Raw genomic sequence first — 20,185 nt, forward strand, 5'->3', positions numbered from 1 at the left:
ATCCTTTTAGAGAATTTGGTATGACTTTGACACTCTTCAGATATTTGAGTGATCTATAGATTTTCTGTTTCTGTCAAAACTCTTGCCGATCTTCCACATCTGCAGCCCAGATGTTCAGATTTAGTTTGAAAGTAAAGCATGGAGCTAACAAAGAGCCTGACTGTGAGGTCTCCAGTGCAATATGTTGTTCATCAAAGTATTGCACAGTCGCCATTGTCACGGGCAGGCGGATCAGCTGCACGCTGATCAGCACGCTCTATCTGTTTATCTCTCTCTCCTCTTCTCTCTCGCCGGGGCGGAACTCACTGTGGGTTCACGCCCTCGGCCCACGCCCTCGGGAGATGCGACACCTGGGTCTCATTAAGATGATCAGCATTTAAGCCAGGAGGTGACTGCTGTTCGTTGCTGGATCGTTGTCTACCACGCGTTAGTGAAGCCAAGTCGAGTTAAGTGTGTTTCTTTTGTGCGTTGTATTTAACCCCGTCTCCCTGTCTACAGAGCTCCCTGGATTCCCCCACCCTGTGTGATTCCCGAGTGGCAAGTGTTGGAGTGAGAGCCAGTGATCGTGTGTGTGGATGATCTGAAGAACGCGTGCTTTTCCCCTGGACTTCCCTGGAGCCCCTTTTCCCTCACCCAGCTGTACATAGCACCCCCCCTGCACCTTCTTCACCTACACCTGGCGAATTGTAAATAAATCTTTCTTGTGTACATCTGAGCCTGGAGTCCTGCGCTTGAGTCCTCCTCCAAACCGTAACAGCCATGCTAAAATAATATAAGCACACTGTAATTCACTCAAACACACGCTCAGTTTACTTTTTGTACTTTTATTAAAGCAAAGAAGTTGTTTTGTAAGAAGTAACAGATGGGAATTGTTTAAATGTCCATTTCATAGAACAGGTAAGAATTTCTGTCATGAAGCTATATTTCTGTAAAAATATGAGAACATAAATGAAACCATTTTGGTCATTTTGAAAGGAGCTGTGGGAGAAGCTCAGCTGACGAGCGAATGCAACACAATTTCAAACATTTTTTTACTCGAGTAGAAATATTCTTAACTCACTCAGACACACGTTCACCTTTGTTGGCACCACCTGAAGGGAGTTTGTGTATTTTGAATGAGTATTTCTTAGCAGGTTTGCTCATTACAGTTGATTTTTCTTTTTTTTTTATTGTTTGCAAGTGTTCAGTTTTAGATTAGCTGTTCTGTCTCATGTGATGTGTGGTATTGATCGTGGACAGATTTAAGGAGGTTAGAAGAATAAAGTAATTCATCACAACACAAAGAGCTGACTCACTCTTTAGATGTCCCTGCCTCAGTAAGTACCAATGGTAAATACAGACACTCCAAAGCCTTCTGACACTGCAAATACTTATTTTAATGTTAATTAAATAATGCTTATTTTTCATTTATTTCTGTTTTGCTCTTTTTTTCAGTTCATTAGATACCTGAGTATAGCCGTTGCCTATCTGTATGACCACAGTGTACCCATCTTCTGATGGCTGCTTCCAGCAGGATAACATGCTGTGCCACATATCTGGTATCTGGTATCATGAAGAGGACAATGAGTTCACTGTACAGCCACTGTGTGATGCTGTCATGTCAATGTGGAACAAAATCTCTGAGGAATGTTTGCAGAAACTTGGGTGAATCTGTGCCATGAACAATTAACTAAAGTAGGTCCACCCTGGTGGTAGCATGGTGTACATAATGAAGTGTACAATGGGAGTACAACCAAGAATAAAAATGCACTGATTCTGTCTTTATTAATACAGGAATAAACAACTACAGGACCAAAATAAATAAAACGAGGACCTGCTTTGTTTGTCCTCCTCACAGCTCAGTGTGGGAGTCTTTACTCCAGTTATTTACAGTCATGTTAGTTTCTCCTTTCTCTGCTCTCAGTCTCTGTGATGCACCTCCTCACACACAGGGTGGAGCAGACAGACACAGGAGAAGGCAAATCATATTAATGATGTGCTCTACAGCATCTTACTGTAAGTGTAGCGAGAGCTTCCCAAAAAGTGTTAAACCAAGCCTTTTAGTGGAGTCGGTTCAGTTTGCAGCAGTTGCTGGGAAGTAAAAAATGTTTGCAAACATCAAAGAAAACCTGTCAGTGCAGCAGTATCTAACTTCTCCACACTGCTGACGCCTAGTTTATGAAACACAGAGCTCAGCCAGCTTTTTGAGTCAAATATCAGACTGCCAAATCCCTGTTTTTCTCAGATTTTGTTCCTTTGTGTACACATTTTACAAAAATGGAAAAATCAAAACACTGAAACTGTACAAAAGTATAAAAATATTTCATGTTTTCTTTTTCACAGAAAGCTTGTAACACCTATTAAAACCTGCTTCTCACGCAGAGAACAGAATCGTTTATTCAGTCAATCATCGTCACCTGCCACATGGAGATGGGGCTGGTTCTCGTACAAGGTTTTCCGCCGAGCACCAGCAGCAGGTCGGGCAGATGCTGAGTGATGTCTCCATCCTTGCCCTCCAGCGCCTCCTCCTCTGAGCAGCTCCATTGTTTCATGAATGCTTTGTTCTCAAATGTCTGGCAGCTTCCAATACGCTGACCATCTATCTCTATTAAGGCCTCTCTGCTGGTCTCCAGTTCTGAAGAACTTCTGTTGGCTTCTCTGTCTGGAGTGAAAGTCTCCAGCTCTATAGCGTTATCTGGTGCTGGGAAGCACTTGTTCTTAAACGGCTTGAGTTTCCCTCCCAGTAACCTGGGCTGGAGTCCTGAGTCTGAGCAGAAGCTCTTGCTGGTGCTACTGGTTTTGTAGCTGGGACCCAGACCAGTGCAGCAGTGGTGGATCTTGTCTGGGGGGTTGGAGCCCGGGAGTGTGGGGAGCTGCATCCAGGTCCGAGTGATGAAGCTGTATCTCCACAGGCAGTTCTTTGGAGAGTCCTGGGTCTCGCCTCCACCGAAAAGGAGCATTGAGTCTTTATAGGTGACAGCTGAGTGTCCTGTGAGTTTAGGAGGGCCGTACCTGAGAAAAAACAACCACAGGTGGTGTTTGCAGGAAAGAGCACACCAAATGATGCCAAATAAGTTTAGCTGTCAGTGCTAAAAACATCAGAGCTAAACAGACCGGTCAGACAGGAAGTGCTGTTTGGACCACAGTTGTGCCTGAATGGGAGACTAGCTGGGAGCACCAGGAGCTGTAATCGATAAACTGCTGATCCATGTGTGATCGTACTCTCTGCCTTGCACAGCGTGTGTGATAATATTTCTATATGGCGTGTTGTGCCATGTTACTTTATTAAAATTACCCCTGGATATAAAACACATCATTTGCACTGTTAAACCTGGGATGATAAATCTATTTCTGACACAGATGTGTCACTCATCGTATTTAAAGGAGGCCCTGAAGGACGGACATCTCGTTTTGTTGAACACCAGCTGCCTTGATTCCTCTCCTTGTGTCTCTTCTTTGCCTCGTCTGCTCTCTGTGGTAGGGAGGGGCTAAGACTAATATGCAAAGAGAGGAACTGAGGACACAAAAGAGGGGGGAGGCAAATGATCTGTGGAAAAACATCTTAAAAAAATAGATGAGTGAGGTGTTGAGTTTAATACTGACTCTTGTGTGTTTTGAGGACACCAAAAAACGGACTGCAAATACATCTGTGTGTCACAGCAGACACTACAAGCTTCCTGTCCCCTTTTTCCTTTCCTTTTGCCAAAGCCCTTTTCACACTTTGGGAATTAAAGCTGATATATCACAGATTAGAAAAACAGTGAGTCTATTTGTGGTACGTTTGTCACCAAGAATATGCAGACAGTAAAATTTCCCTTTGATCTGGATGCAAACTTGATTTCCAAGTCTCCTTCATCAGTTTCAGAGCTCTAATGCACAGTGATTTCTGTGACGTGCACCTCTGATAATGTCTTTGAATTAAGTTTGCAGCACTCAGTCAATTCATTTTGTGAAGGTTGAAGAGGCTGAAGCAGACTTTATACCATTATCTCTGAACATTGGATGCTTAGGTTTTGTTGAAGTAGCTAACAGCATATTACTGAACTTGCTTCGTGGTACATACCTCTGACCTGTTTGGAAAAAATGAGGAAAAGCTAAGAATGAAGCTAGCTAACTACGGAAAGTCTTCAAATTAAAAAGGAAAACCAAAAAATAAACTCAGGAAAGGACTACATCGTTCAGCCAATGACTGCTCACAAACACCGTCTGACGCACCGACTCTCAGGACGAGGCGCTCTCAGACTCCTGCTTATAGAGAGCAGCTCCTCTCAAACGTAATAAGTTAAGAGTGTAAAACTATTAACGTTAAGAGAATGAACCTGATGTCAGATCAACACAACACTCCCAAATACCCCCCTCCTTTAAACCATACTTGGCACATTCCCCCAGGAACCCTGCCATAAAACACCTCTAAACCAACCAGGGAAAGTTTGGAGGGGAGGTGAGAAACAAACAATTACATCTGCATCTTAAGCTCTCATATTTTTCTTAGACTTTACTTAAATGTAACTGTAACGGTTTACAACCTACAAAGTCAGGTTATCACCATTAGAAGTCACAAGACCTTCCAGTAACATTGTGTTATTAAGGTCACACTGTCTGTCTGTTTTTTTCCATTTGCTGTATGATACCTGTGCCTCAGGGGGCAAAAACAAGTGACGTTAGTCCTGACTATGCTGCTGACCGGCTAATCATTAGTTCTGATAAACTGCTGTTCATGTTCATAACGCCAGACGAATCAGTCCACTCTGATGATCTGTTATCCACAAGTCTTTACATGTAACATATTCAGTCACCCAGAACAAAAAAAACAACAAAAGAAAACCAAGTCTCCAGATGTAAATCTCAGTGATCTGAAGCTCTTTATATACATAAATTTACGTATTACTAAACTATTAAAGAGACGGTTCCTCAGGACTCTTTCTTTCCTTTTTTTTTTTCAACAGACACACTACAATCAGTGTTTCCACCTCACATGTCAGCCTGTCAGCACGAGACAGCAGCGGCTGAAAACGGATCCCAGTCTTTTCAGCCGCTGCTGAAGGATTCTCTGTCTCATCAACTGGATCAGGTTCTTCTGCCATGTTGTGTTATGTGGGAATATTCAGATGGGGAGCTGCAACAGACTGCTTGTCAAGTTTTCTCGTGAGTCTTGACCTTCCCTTTATGTTCCTCCTGTTCTTTGCTTTACTCTTTATGCTAAAAACTGCATTTGTTTTACAAGGTTTGACTCATTTCTCACCCTTTACAATTTGCCATGAACACCACGCCTCATTACTCTGCATTACACCACTCTATGTGGAATAAATCCTTTAAATCATCTGAAGCAAATTAGTTTCTTGATTTGAAACACAAAGTTCTTTAAAAGCAAAACGAAAAAAATAAATAAATTACAACTAAAATATAGTTTCACAAATTAAAACACAGGTAAAAAAAATGTGAATAAAGAAACGTTAGGAAGCAAAAAGTACTTTAACTTAAAAAATGAAAAGCAATGTAGCAAGCTTGTAATTTGCTAAACTGCTGGAGTGATTAGGACAATACAGCTATAAACTGGGCCTAAACTGAAAAAGCTAATGAGCAAAGTTGTGTTTTTTAGAGGCTGACCATCTGTAAGAGCCAGTGTGAGCTAATTTAGAATGACTCTGGGTCTGGGTCCATTGCTAACTGGTGCATTTAACTATAGTTTCAACAGGCGGCTTACCTACTGCTTCTAGGTTTTATTTTCAGAGTGTAGACCAAATATAATGACAGTAAAAACTCCCAGAAAGCTTAAGAGTCAGGAGCAGCAAAAACAATAACCACAGAACAGGATTAAAAAAACATAGAACTTTTTGACAGCCAGGTTAGTGAAACCCACAGAGATGAATTTATTCAAGGGGCATATGATCCAGTAGTATATTCACACCTTTATATCATGGCAAAAAAGACTTATGTATACCTGCAACAAGTGTGCCTTGTGAATGGACTTTTTCCAAGGTTAGGGAGGTCAGTTAATAATAATAAAAAACATCTGACTCAGCCTAAGAATAGCTGAAAAACCAAAAAGACTCAAAATGTTTTGAATAAAAATCTTTGCATATGACAAATGTAGACAGTATTGCTTCATTTTTCTCTTATTTTATTCATTTTCCATAAGTGTAATTAGCTATATTCAGTCACAAAGAGAATAAATGATATTGGGGCCTCTACTTAACCTATTTACAAAGTGAGCCGCAGTCAAATCCACAGACCTTGTGTGGACATCATGATGAACAGAGCAGCTATTTTCAGTATACATTATTTATAAACTAGCTTGTTTTGTATTGCACTGAATTAGTAAGTAACTGAAACAGCCTCATGTACGTTAACACAACCACAGCAAAATAGCACATGCTGAAACACAGAGTTCATTGCAGTCATCGCTGTCTTTAACCATTCCAAAGTATTTCTTATTTTGTTGTAAAGGAAGTTCTCCAAAACATGTATTGATCATAATTATTGATAGTCTGGTATAACATGTAGATTTGTCTAGAAATGTGCAATGCTTGTCTGTGTTGTTTCACAGAAGAGCCTGTTCAAGTACTGACACAAAAGCAGCCAGCAGGTGTCGCTGTGGAGATGGCTGTGAGATTGTTTTGAAACCATGATCCAGTCTGGCACAACGACTTTGTATGTCTCAGTTTGCCCATCACTACCTGTCAGTGATGTTAATGTCGCAACTGATCTTTTTCACTGCACCCAGTTTTCAAAAATACCGACAAACTCCACACTTACTTGAGTGAACTCCATGTCTGGCTGCTGGAATTCCACTTCCAGAAGTCTCTCTGCTCCCGTAAACCTTTTAAGCCTCCAAACAGGTACACGCAGCCCTGATAGGCTATAGCTGAGTGACTGTGTCTGGGGCCTGGGCCTAATGAGTCCTGCTGAGAGCCACTCAGCAGGGACCAAGACATGGTATCTGCCATTAACACACACACACACACACACACAAGTATCTATAATTAATGCTCATTCTGCAGCTCACATTGTGTTTGCATGTGTCACAATGCTGATGATGTTCACATGCTGCCCTCTAACTGAATATGGGTGAGATTTCACTCCTAGAAACGGTTCAGCTCAGTTTAATTGTCAATTTGTTTCTCCATCTCACAGCTATAAACTACATTCACACTGGTAAATATGAGCAGTTTATAAAATTATATTGACCAAGATGGAATCACAGCTAGAAGATGAGCTTGGCATCAAGTGGGACTAAAATGATGCAGTTTACTGAAACTATGATCTATCCAATTATATTAATACTCAAAGTTGCTTATAGAAAAATCATGCAGAGCAAAAGCTACAATTAATCTTTTGATAGTAACTCTGGCAAATACCATAAAAGGTCAGCTGATTTTGAGTGCGTGAGGTGGGAATTTTAAGATTTGGTTAGTTTTATATGGAAGGAGCTGACTGAATTTTCCCTTTTGTCAGTTTTAAACTCACTAAAGTCCAAACTCCAGAAATCCTGGGAGGTGCCTTTCATGTCAATGAATCCTCCGTACATGAGCATGGCAGAGCCGAGCACCACGGCGCTGTGGCCCTTCCTGTTGGTCGGCATTTGGGTCTGCACCCAGAAAGAGAGAGAAATACATTTAGAATAGATGGTAAGCTACTAACAAGCAGGCCAGTATTCCTACATAGATCTTCTTCTATGGTATTGATTGAACAGTCACAAAAAAATGCATTAAATTTGGGGTTCTTCAACCTAACCCTAACCTTTCTCTTCCTACTTTGGTGATCCTGTTCCTACTTAGCTATATCCATTCTGTGGGGAAACACTGCAAATCCATTTATTTGACCTTTAAAGTTCTAACAAACATGTGGGTAGTGTGTGACTTCTATTCCACTGATACAAGCTAAAACAAGCAAAGGATGGCAGGAACTGTGCACAGTGTTCACTGATGTGCTTCCAAGTGTTGTGACTGCGTGATACAAAACAAACGGCAGCACACGAGGACTGAGCGGTTAATTATTTCTGTTATAAGCTGATAATGAGATCTAACCATCTGATTGTTTTCTATAGACAGAGAACATGTTATCATTTAGATATGAAAAATGCTCGGTACCTCAAGCAAGCTCCTCTTTCCCTGCCACTGCACCCACTTCTGCTTTGCTGAAACACAAATGACACAAGAAAATTCAACTAAAAGAGCGACGTACAATAAAATGGATATGATATCTTTACAACATCTGTCAGCCTTACTCCAAGACAAAAAAAAGTAAGTAAAGACTAACATACAAAAAGGAGAGGCACTTCTGCGATGATTCTGAAATACACTGACACACACTGTTGTGCAGCCCAATCTTATGAAATCTATTGTTACAGGGACACAAACTGTCCAGTTGGCCATTGTAGAGAGGCTTTAAAAGACGTGGTATGTTATATTTTAACCTAAACCAAGACAGTTTTAAACCTAATCCTGTCGTTTTTAATGCTTAAATGTAACCAGACAAAATAGTTTTAATAAATAAATAACATATTTAAAAATACCACCAGCTACCTGTGCTACCTGTCCGCTTCCTAGCATAGGTGATTTTAAGAGAAGTTGACCCCTGACCTTGACCTTCAACTCAATTGAGATTCGAACTTGTCCGAGATGTTTTGTTAACTACACCTATGGTAGCAATTTGATCTTGATGCAAGGTGACTTACTTGTTGAATTATAACAGTCATAAGATTTTCAGAAAACTTTGCTTCTGACCTTGACCTTTAGGTCCAGGTCACTGAAATTCAAACTAGCCTTGAGATTTTTCATATGTTGTAAGAATTTGACAAAGTTATATCGCTTAATTTTTGGGTTATTACATTCATAAGCATGTGTCAACACCCCATCAGCCTTTCACAGCTGAGGGATAAAAATGATACAAAAACTGTGAGTTGTATAGTCTCTGGCGTGAACTGCAAAACGCTTCATGCTGCCACTAACCCCACCTACCTCCAAATGTGGAAATTTTTTGCCTTTCAAAAAACTGCAAAATATTGAGAGCAGACTGATGCAAAGTGGTGTTCACGGACATAAAAGGTTGTGACTGTTTGACGAAACTGGGTTGACTCTGAGTGTTTGTGTTGGTGTGATGAGCTCTGGCAGCTGAATGTTAGTGTTTATAAAATGACAAGAGTGGATATCCTGTCTTATGCCAAATAATTATTTTCAGAAACTGAAGGGATGACCTGCTGATCCTGAGACCCTTCTAATACTTAGAAAAACATCTTCAGGACCTTAACTTGCTTTGATCAGTGTGATCTGTCCTAACTTTCATTAAGATTGTGGTAACACCAGTGTTGTTTCTCCACTCCACAGCTATCGCTACATTGACCTATCCACCTATTTCACATGGGGATATTAACCTTGAAAGTTTACCCAGAATGCACTTTTTCAATGTTTGTCTCTGTTGCTCTATGTCAAAGAAATGAAACTGCTGCATTTTATGCAAGTCATGACAGATCCCATCATGCTGAACCAAAACTAGATTTTTCTTTACATTGTGACACTTGGAGTGGGACGAAAACTTCAAGAGCTTATAATTCTAAAAACATCCAAGTTCGGTAAAATGTAACAATTGTGTAAAACATTTGCTTTATTAAACATATTATAGTTATTATGAAAACAAAAGAACCAATTGATTTTGAGGGTGGGGGTTTCGGGGGCTTTTTACAGATGTGATATGATTTTATATATAATAAGTGGTGAGAATTGAAAAAAAATGTGCATGAGATGGAATTTAGGTTATGTTGGAACAAGCAGAATAACAACTGAGCTGAAGTGAAGAACACAGGAAGTGTTAGAGCAGGAAATGAACACAGCTGCAGTTTTCGTCCATTTGATAAATATGTGTTGGGGTAAATCAGCTTTTCTTATGTTGTTTCTATATGCCTTTAGAGTCACCTGGACTTTGTTCACATACGTAAAACATGTTACTTCAGTAACCTGTATTGCACATGACACCGCTATTATGAGCATGGAGACCCTCTCAGGTTTCTCTCTCAGCTTTAGTGACACAGAGGAATGAAACGTTTTACAGGGATTAGGAGGATCGACATGCAGCATCATGTTTCACCTGCTGAGCCTGAGAATTGACTACAACAGCAGTGTGACTGGCTGCCAGCCCATGCTGCACTGTAGTGAAACTCACCGATGTCGAACACCCAGAGAGCACATCTGCATGTGGTGTATGCAGAGTCCAACAGGCCTCCAAACACGTACAGGAAACCCTGAAGAGTTCAAAGCTGTTAAACATACTCTGCATGCCCACCGCTGTCATAAGATGGTCTCTCTCCTTTATGTCCAATGATTAAAGAAATTGAAGGTACCTTGTGAGCTACCATAGAATGTCCCTCTAGCTCCTCTGGTGCCGTTTCACTATTGCAGCTCAACTCGGTCCATTCATCAGACACTGAAATATTGAACACAGCAGTGCTGTTAACTGATGATTACAAAAAGAATATTATAGGAGGCTGTTTTATGAGAATGCAGCAAAAAACATCAACAAATGTTACATCTTTTTTCATGAATGACAGTGTGTACATAAACTTGAACGACTTGCAACACTTTCTACATCTGCACAAAGGCACTGCCCAAATACCATAGAAATAGTTGGTGCTATCTTCTAATAAAAGACTGCATATAAAAGATGGAGATTTGAAGCATTGTAGCCTTCACCAGGGTAGAGCTAGAGGTGATCATAACCATACCTGAAAGGATAGATCTTAGTGAAGATCAAAGTGTTAAGTCATAACATTTGTCTGTTGCTTTTGTGCTGTTTTAAGTAGTAGACTAATTGGTCATTTAAAGAGAGGTCTTTATGTAAATGAGTACCTGAACATGGTTTTTGGCTACTCTGCCTAATATGTAATTGTTAAAAAGAGGTCTTTCTAGTGGCTACTCTGCGACCAACCACAAGGATATCGCTTCTAAGGAAGTATTCTGTCATCCGTCTTTCTATAGATCTGCATCTTTATATATGCATGGCTATTATTGGGTGGGGGCCCTTACCCACGTTGTATTTCCAGAAGTCCCTCAGGCATCTGTTCTCTCTGCCTCCCAGGACGTAGACGTTTGCATTGTAGCTGCAGCAGGCGTGCTTGTAGCGGTCGCACGGGGACAGGCTGCTTCTCAGGGGGAGCTGTTTCCACAAACAGGGGTTATTCTGACTCATACCTGGCAGCCCTCACTCTCACTGGAACATCTTCTAAAAGAAAGTAAATGTATACAGTCGTGCGTTATATGGACCCACTATCATGGCTAAAAAGTGCCAAGAACAAATGTTACAGACTGGTCACACCTTTTTAGCTTCATTGTGCGATGATATGCAGGACTAAATATCATTCTTTCTGTTAAAAGTTGACATTTTTTAAAATTAATTCTGCTCTCACTGCCGCTACAGATACTAGAGCCGCTGACTGACTCCACCTGGATGCTGTAAGTTATTAAACGGTGCAAAAAGATGAGTTTCATCTCCGTCCGTGTGAACAGGCCCTGATTAAAGTGGATAAAACAAAGGCTGCACTACAGGAGACAGGGACAAAGGAAAAACCCAAGCAACAGCTGCTTCCGTATTCAGGAGGGCTGTGGCTGGAACTGACCCTGCAACCTTTTACTTTCTAAGCTAATGCGCAAACCACTACACAATAAATGCTTTAAAAACTATCTGTACCACCAGAACATGAGTGGATATTCCCGAGTTCATATCTTAAAAGAGCAGAGGGACTACACCAAGTTTTTTGGAGCACCGCTCCTCAAACAGAGCCAGAATTGAAGTGTAATAATAATAATATAACACGATAATATAATCATAATTTACTCAACTTTCCAAAAACTCTAGTACTTATAATCCTGCACGCAACTACACTAATTTAACTTTCATTTTAGAACCCATCAGAGCTTTTCCCTCATTTGCATCTTTTTTCCGACTGCCTGCAGAGTCCTGAGAAAGATAAAGAAAGATAACTTTTATTTACATGCACATTGTGGCATTGAAGGAATTTTATGCTGTTCTTCTTCCTTCTTCCTTGTTGAATGATAACCTTCTTATCAAATGAACACATTTTTTTCTCCTGAATTAATTTACTGAAGACATTTGGTTTGAGTGCGCATTAACTTTACTCATCAAATGAATCCTGTTTGTTCTGCATTTACCCGATGGCCAGTGACTACAGCAGCCTTTGGAAAACTGTTCTGACGCACAAAACAACTGGATACCTTTTTTTTTTTTCCCTGTCCCGTTTGGTTCTTTTGCCATCGGAATTATTGTCTAAAGGCAAAGAAAGATGCCCAACGGAATTACTTGACCAAATTGACCATCCCGGCCCTGCCATATTGGTCTGTTTGATTCACCTTTGCTTTTATTGTTTATTTTATTTTATTTTATTTTCACTTGCTACACACGGGACAGACATGACTGGGGGAAAGAAAAGGGAGAAGGAACGAGGGAAAGAAAAACAGCGGGGAAGAGGAATGGTGATAAAGGGCAAAAAACAAAAACCAACAAAACAAACAGACAAAAAATACATATATCGATCACCTGGATCACCTGTTGAGAAAGACAAAAGAGAAAACAAGCAAAAAGGAGAGAGCAATATAATAAACAACATCATTGCGATGATCTATGTGAATATAACAGTAAATACTAAATATTAATTATTATTGTGCAGCATGTAGGATAAACAGCACACAGGAGGAGAAGTAGGAGCCAAAAAGGGTGTAGTTTGTATCTGTGAGCACCCGTGTGTACACCTGTGAGCATGAGCGCGCTTGTATTTAAAAGGTTCCTTCGTGTAATGATCTGCTAGAGGGTGTGGGGAGCCATGCCCCCGAATACCAACTGGATACCTTTTTAGTACCGACTGAGAGCACCCAGCATCTGAACAAGGAACAAAGCAGAAACCTTAAAACTGACACTCAAGTTTCTCATCTACAAAGAAAGCAGGCTAAATCCAGACTGAACCCCTACTGTGGGAAGCATTTATCCAGTAATTTCCTGCAGTTTTGAAATATGAAATTTCAAGCCTATAAGAAGTTTAATGTTACTTAGTTACAGTACTGAATTTGAATCAACCAGCCGTTTGGGGCCTTACTGGTTGGAGTTTGCATGTTCCTCCAGTGGCTTGGGTACTACAGCTTCTTGCCACAGTCCAAAGTGCTGCATGTGAGGTTAACTAGTGATTCAGAAGTGCATGTAGGGCTGGATGTGAGTATGAGTGGCCATCTGTCACTGTGTTCCCACATTTACTAGCTATTTTACTAATGAATAATCCTCCTCACTCTTATTTTGAAAGTCCAGTTGATGCTAATTAGATAGCCTTATGTTCTCCCTGACGGATGGCTTCTTCATATATTCTCTTGGAGGTGGAGTTACTCCCAGTATCCTGAAACATGCCAACACCCATAACACTCTAGGGAAACAATGCTTCTTTTCAAGAGTTTCACTTCCTGCTTAAATAAAAACTAATACAGCTATGGGAAACACTGCGCTCAGCATGTTCTCTCTGGCTTTAATAGATGGTGTCCTGGATGGCTGATGACACACATGATCTTTTGGCATTTCAAAAACGTATATTTAAATACTTGTTGTGGCAGAGACAGCGAAGCTAGAGTACTAAAGAGAACCAAAACAGGCACATTTAGAACATGGAAACTCAATACAGAAAAATTACCTAGCCAGCCTGTGGATTCTAACCCAAGGCCACCTTCAAAAAGTTGAAAATATAAAAAAGACCAAAATGTAAAACATGAACTACTGGCTCATTTTAAATGTAATTTAGTTTTACAGCATAAAAAATATTAAGGGCTGTTCTTTTTCCAATGGACAATGAAATTACTGACTTTTGTTATTGTTGTTGTTATTATTTTATCGTTCGTCAGCTAATCGATCATTCCGTGAAATGTCAGAACACAGATGGATATAAGGTCGGTTTACTGTGTAATATACGCATGAACAAGCAGTGGTGCTTTAGTTATATCAGTTATATTACTACAAGTCACTAAACAGCACCAGTGACTCATTTAAGCGTGCTTTTACATCACATGTAAGCTGAGTTTTAATAGCTTTGCTCTTTCTCACTGTGAGCAGTAATTTTCCATCTCTAAGTGAGGAAGTATACTCAGTTTTACAAAGCCATTAGTTTTCCTCTGTTTGGACTTGGAGTCTGCCTTGACCGCTGTCTTATCAGGCTGTCACAAGAGCAAACAGCTCTGAGGTCACAACACTTTCATATACTGGTTAGAACATAACTGGATTATTAATGAGATTTTAATTTCAATTCAGAAAAAGAAAATATTCGGCCTAAAACAATGACTTTTTTGTTTTTAAGATCTCATTTTGTCCTCTATTACAAATCAAAGCACCTGTTCTGTTTTTAATATAGATTTTGATTTATGACGCTCTTTTTTAAAAATCTTATTTAACCTTTCCTGTGTAAATAAACTCCTTCTTGATTGTAAATTTTACCTTATTAGATTTTATTTTACTGAACTTTTCTATTTTATTTGAGCTAATCTGTGATAGGCATTCTTTAATATTTTGGATACTATAAAACAGGAAGTTCCAGCTTTTGGCATAAATACAGTTTATTCTTAAATGTAACATTTTTACATTTTGTCTTCCAGTGATTCTAAATAAAACTGAATAATTAGGATAAAGTGATTACTCGTTTGTTTTCTGTTACAATTCAAATGCACCTCTGTTCAAGTGTTTTCTGAAAGCCAAAACTCACTCACGGCTCAGGCTGAGATGACAGTCAGAGAATCTGTGGTTTTCGAGGTCCAATTATGGAAAGCAATCATTTGCTATAATGAAGCAGCTCTAATTAAGGCTGTGCAAATAACTGTGTATTTTGATTTCAATTACAGTTCCAACAAATATTACAAGTTACTCTAAAAAGAAACTCTACTGTCGTTTTTAAACTATTTAACCAACTCTGAGACTTCAGATTCGTCGTAGGATTTTTTTCAGTGAAGAGGTTTTCTCCGGCAACTACTGAACCTCACTCAGTCAACAAATACTGTTATTGCAGCAGGATGTGTAATCATGTTATTACAGAAATCTGAGTCGCAGAAAACTCAGGTTGCTGCAATGCTGCCCACTGGAATTTAAATAACGTTTGAGCACCATGATCAACTCCTGTGGTGAAAATAGCACAGCAAAACTGTTCCTATGTTGTTATGTTGGTTTCTGTCTTACATAGGTTATTTAAGTCTTATAGATTTCTCTGTGTTAATGAATTTATTCTCAATATGTGAAGATATCAGCCAAACAAATGAAACGGGATGGAGCTCTTAAAGAAACTGTAATGTTTCGAAACTGTGAGCATACTCTAACTAGCGCTAGCCCATCTGCTCCATTGACCCAATAAATCATCCAATCGCAGTCGAGTTTAACATGCACCTATTAAAGCACCAAGCTTGGGCCCCAAGCACATCTGGGGCCCAAAGACAAAACACAACAGTACTGATGAGAAAAAAACTTCAAGAATGAAGAAATGTTCATGTGCAACTATGAAAAATTCAGATGACCAGAATTTGTGACCATATGTGGACAGCTATCAGCTGAACAGGTAAACAAATCTGCATCCTCTTTACATTTTTACCTTAAACCTGTAGCTCCACTAACTCAGTCTGCTGCTCACCTGCATAAACTCCGCTCTTTATAAAACACGCACACTTGCTGAAACAAAGTTGGAACAAGATAAAAGGAGATCTTTTTAAACTTAGCCACTTTAAGCTCCAATCTAAAATAAAAGCAAGAGAAAAAAATGTCCTCCTATTGTTTTGTGGTGCTAGATCATTCAGACTGCTCCATGTACACGTGTAATGATCAGGGAAAAATGATCTCTTCTATGCTGTAGCCCATGCAGCAGTACAAACTCAATACCGAAGTCCAGTTTCAGGTGAGCACAGCTGGGTCCAGTCCAGACAGTATGTGCAGTGAGGCCTGTGAATCACCTTGCTGAACTCTCCATGGCATCTGCTCCAGATCCACTATCTCCATTAGTTTAGGAGTGTCCTCTATACCAGCGGTCCCCAACCCCCAGGCCATGGACTGGTACCAAACAACTTTGATACTTTGTTTGGTACTGGAAAAAAGGTTGGGGACCACTGCTCTATACAGTATAGAACAGTGCAAAAGATGGACAGAGGCACCTCTGGTGTAGGTTCATCAAGTTGTGTTATGAAGCATCAAACTGAAGAGTTTCGCAACCAATTCGTGACAAAATGACCAAAATTGATCAAATAAATATTTTATCCTGTGTCGCCTGATACAAAATCTGAAAAGTGCTTACAAAAGTCAGGGCTAGTTTCCCACAGACTTCTGTGGGACCGGGAGTCTATGGAAGCAACTGCAATCAAACTGGAAACCAGAGATCAGTAAAGTTAATGGCAGTTAAACTTTTCTTAGTCCTGACTGACTGAACTGACCACCAATGAGTGCAAAGGATATCATTGACTGACACAGGAGGGGAGTAAATACACAAGTGTTGCCTAAGCAACCAGAGCCTGGTATCCTATCCACTACCAACCACAGCCAGTGACAATGCTATGTGAAGGAAACAACCAAATCACTTCCTGTGTGGATGCTACTGTGTGGAGGCCACTTCAGGACTATACACAGAGTAACTGTTAGTGTGTTGCAAAAAAAAAAGAAGCTAATATACAACAAATAATTTGGATTTCTTTTTAAAAAAAGGGTCAAATTAAAAAGTATTTAAAAAGAGACTGCATGGCCTCTTTTTAAATACAGTAAGCTATTACTGCTTTGCAAACATTCATCAGTACAGTGGAAGTGATCTGTGGAGTTACTGGACCAACATAGTGTCAGTATTGTATTCTGGTAGCTGACTTGTTAGGGAGGATGTTAATCAGAAATTCAGTAATATATTCTTTCCAAGGAAATGCACTTTATAGATGGTACCGAACTTGAAATATGAGGTAAAGATTTAAATCAACCAGTCTCTGACAATCCTCTGGGTAAATGTGTAATATATTACTTTTCCCAAGCTGGTGCAATCAGATAAAGCACACACAATGGAGCCTCTGTATTCCCATGAAGCCACATTAGTGATGTTTTCACTCCTATCGAATCTGAAATTCTCGGACAGTTACAGATAATAAGACATGAAGTTGTCTGGGTGACACCATTTACCAGGTTATCTAAGGCTCAGGCACGTGCAGAGGGGGGAGCTAGAGGGGCTTGAGCACCCGCCCCTTTCCTGATGGGTGCCCAAAGTGCCCTTTTGTTGAGGCAACTTTTTTTAAAAAAAAATTATTATTATTTTTTTTTTATGTGTGTGGGCGTGCGGAGTCCTGTCTGTGCCCCTCAACAATAATATTTAACTATTAATCACAGTTTTGCTAAATAAAAAGATCTGGCTTGCATCAGTCACATGATCACATTTAACCAATGATCGCCCTTGACGGCAGAACGCGCTGGTTACGAGCCAGGAACGAGCTCACAAAGAGCACGCGCATTTTTAGCGGTCCGGAGCTGTAGGAGAAACACAAATTAACTCAGAGACACAGACTGATGTGACAAAACAGTTTTGTTCTGCAACAGCGCGACAAACATTACCTGTCCTTTTATTAACTGTACAACTAGTGCTGGTCATAGCTGCTGGCTACCTGGCTGTCATGGGTCTGTAGCTCTGTCCACCGTTTTAGGGAACATATTTAGTTTTAAAGTAAGTTTCCGGGCTTTTCCTGCCTTTCTGGGGGGATTATATTTCACTAAAAAACGATCTAATATGCATGTCCACATAATTATGCAGTATTATAATTATAATATATTAAAAAAACACACGCTGTATTTTAAAGAACATACATTAAGAAGCAGATTATATTAGATTTATATTTTAAATAAGACAAAATTTGGATTTTACTGCAGTAAAATTATTGTATCTCTACAGTTTAAAAATGTAATAAGCTTTGCCCCTGCACAGAGTGGATAGTGAAACAAATGGAATCATCATAAATACATAATTTCATATTTATTACTTCCCCCTCCTCATTGCTTTATTATTGTAGCTCTAGTATTAAATAATAATGTAAGGATTCTGGATCAGCACCACGATGCCCATAGTATATACAGTATTGTGAAGAAGGTCTAAAATGTCACTGTTCGTGCGTGCATGTGTGTGTTTTATGTATATGGATTTTTTTAAATTATTACTCATGATATAACATTGTCCAGACATGCCTGGTAAGGACATGAGGAGGAAACAGTAGGAGCTGTGTGAGGCTACTAAAGGCAGTGCCATAACATTTTTCTGTCATCATTTTATTATAGATTAAGTGCAAGAGTTGTTAGGTGTGGATAATTAGATTATAGTTTATTGCAATAGCAAGTTGTGCCTTGTTCTCACATAGACAGCAAGTGGAGAGTGATATATGAAATGATGGGATGGAAGGAAGAAGCAAAGAGTGATTCACAGGCAGAGCCTAATTTATTTCTCACAGTTTTTTGTTGCCATATGGTTCCAAGCGCTGTCACCAATCTTTGCATTCTGTTATTATCTCATGACACTTGTTTAATCAGCTACCATCTCTCCTGTGGACTTTTTAATGTCTGCAGTCTCAGATCAACACAGCCCTGCCCTTCCCATATTAGATTCTTGATGAATGTGTGTTGTTGTTATTCAGCCTGGTTCAATGTGCCCCTTTTTAACTTTGAGCACCTGCCCCTTTAAACCTCTCTGCACGGCCCTGCTAAGGCTACGCTAACTGCCTTCTTTCTTTATCTTAGGTGTATACTCAAGACAAAAAGTGTTTTCTAACCGTTTAACATTAGATAAGTAGCAACAGGCGCCTTTTTGTACAAGGCGGCTGTTAACGTGAAGTTGTCTGATGTGTACAACCGTTCCTAACGTGACTTTGGACACTTCAGTTTAATCAGGGGGAATGCGACCCGTGAACCCACAACTCGCTCACATCTCCAGCAGCGACTCCCCGCGTGCTTTCAGTAGTTTATGTAATCGAAGGAAAGCCACTTGGCTAAAGTAAGATACCTTACTGGTTTCCCACATATTAAACCCCGAGGAAAATCTATCAGAGCAATGATAACGGTATCGCTCGAGAAGAGGAAATGAGATCAACTTTTTTTTTTTCGTCTGTTTGATCAAAACGGAACCAAAGCAGGTCCGAGCTTCAGTGCCGAAAAGCTTCTGAGCTCTAAAATAGTTATAAAAAGGTCACTTCATGTGAAAAAAAAAACAGCCAGTTTTGGCGTTAAAATTATGTTTTACTTACGGACAGTCCTCCGCTGCAGTGTCTCTTCTTTTGGTCGTTGCTTTACTGCTAACGGGCTGCTGATGCGTTCGATTTCACCTCGTAAATTCCCACCGCAGGACGGCAAAAAACAAATGTTCTGCGTATGATGAGGTATGAAACCTCGTTTTAGATACACATTACAATTTTATTTTCAAAAGCAACCTAATTAGGTGACTATGATGTATAAGAATAATTAAAAAAAATCCGTTTTAATATAATACGCGTGCTCTTGCTCTTGCGTTAAAGTTGTCCCAGGGACAACATTTACACGATGTCCCAGGAAAAACATTTACGCGATGTCCCAGGGACAACATTTACGCGATGTCCCAGGAACAACATTTACACGATGTCCCAGGACAAATTTGTAAATTTCTGGATTACTGTTAATCTCCATAGAATCAAGAACTCATGTCCAGTTATGTGAGTTCTTGTGAGTCTTGTGAGTCACATTATGATTGTGACCTTGCACCAAGACTACGTGCAGCTGTTCACATTTTACCACACTACGGTCAAAGACAAGCTTTAGTCTTTTTTTTTAATGAGACAAAGAACATTGGAACAACTGCACAAAAACAATAACATGCAAATAATGTTTATTTATAACTACACAACTGAGAACAGAAATGTATTCAATAAAAACTGTTTGTGTTCATCATTTAAAAAAAATGTCCAAGTAAATTAAATTAAACTGTAATTGCTTCATTAAACAAAGTCCCTTTGCAGTACAGCAGACTAATACATTAAAGTGTGAATATGTTGATTTCAAAGTCTGATGCTTGAGTATGGACAGAAAAACTGATCGCTGAAACCCCAGACTTTCAAAGACTGATTACATTCTTATTAACCATTTATGTATGACTATTAAATTATTATTTCAATCATTCACACTCAGCTTTTAGCCTCACTCAACAACTAACCACAGG

General features: G+C 39.6%; 1 protein-coding gene across 5 annotated transcripts; it reads right to left on the reverse strand.

The window, feature by feature from the left end:
• On the reverse strand, nt 1-19,671 carry LOC146500949 (attractin like homolog atrn-1-like). Of its 5 annotated transcripts, none has more exons than XM_085136329.1 (8): nt 19,242-19,671; nt 10,998-11,190; nt 10,316-10,398; nt 10,063-10,216; nt 8,070-8,116; nt 7,447-7,567; nt 6,736-6,919; nt 1-2,991 (listed from the first exon to the last, which is right to left on the reverse strand). In XM_085136329.1, the coding sequence occupies exons 2-8, from the start codon at nt 11,158-11,160 to the stop codon at nt 2,379-2,381; spliced, it is 1,365 nt and encodes a 454-aa protein (XP_084992455.1). In that variant the 5' UTR covers nt 11,161-11,190; nt 19,242-19,671; the 3' UTR covers nt 1-2,378. The 5 variants fall into 5 exon arrangements, with proteins under 5 accessions (XP_084992455.1, XP_084992453.1, XP_084992456.1 ...); XM_085136327.1 differs by having other exon boundaries at nt 10,998-11,193; nt 19,242-19,670; XM_085136330.1 differs by having other exon boundaries at nt 10,138-10,216; nt 10,998-11,193; nt 19,242-19,664.
• Nucleotides 19,672-20,185: the final 514 nt, after the last annotated feature.

The sequence above is a fragment of the Neolamprologus multifasciatus genome, chromosome 16, assembly GCF_963576455.1.
Source record: "Neolamprologus multifasciatus chromosome 16, fNeoMul1.2, whole genome shotgun sequence".
Classification (NCBI taxonomy): Eukaryota; Metazoa; Chordata; class Actinopteri; order Cichliformes; family Cichlidae; genus Neolamprologus; species Neolamprologus multifasciatus.

Bases quoted from the DNA above. Each gene is read 5' to 3' on its own strand.
- LOC146500949 (XM_085136329.1), bottom strand. From the start codon at position 11,160: ATGAGTCAGAATAACCCCTGTTTGTGGAAACAGCTCCCCCTGAGAAGC. The intron at 10,217-10,315 runs GTACCTTCAATT...TGAACTCTTCAG, and splicing joins ATTCTATGGTAGCTCACAAG to GGTTTCCTGTACGTGTTTGG. The intron at 7,568-8,069 runs GTACCGAGCATT...TTCTGGGTGCAG, and splicing joins GAAAGAGGAGCTTGCTTGAG to ACCCAAATGCCGACCAACAG.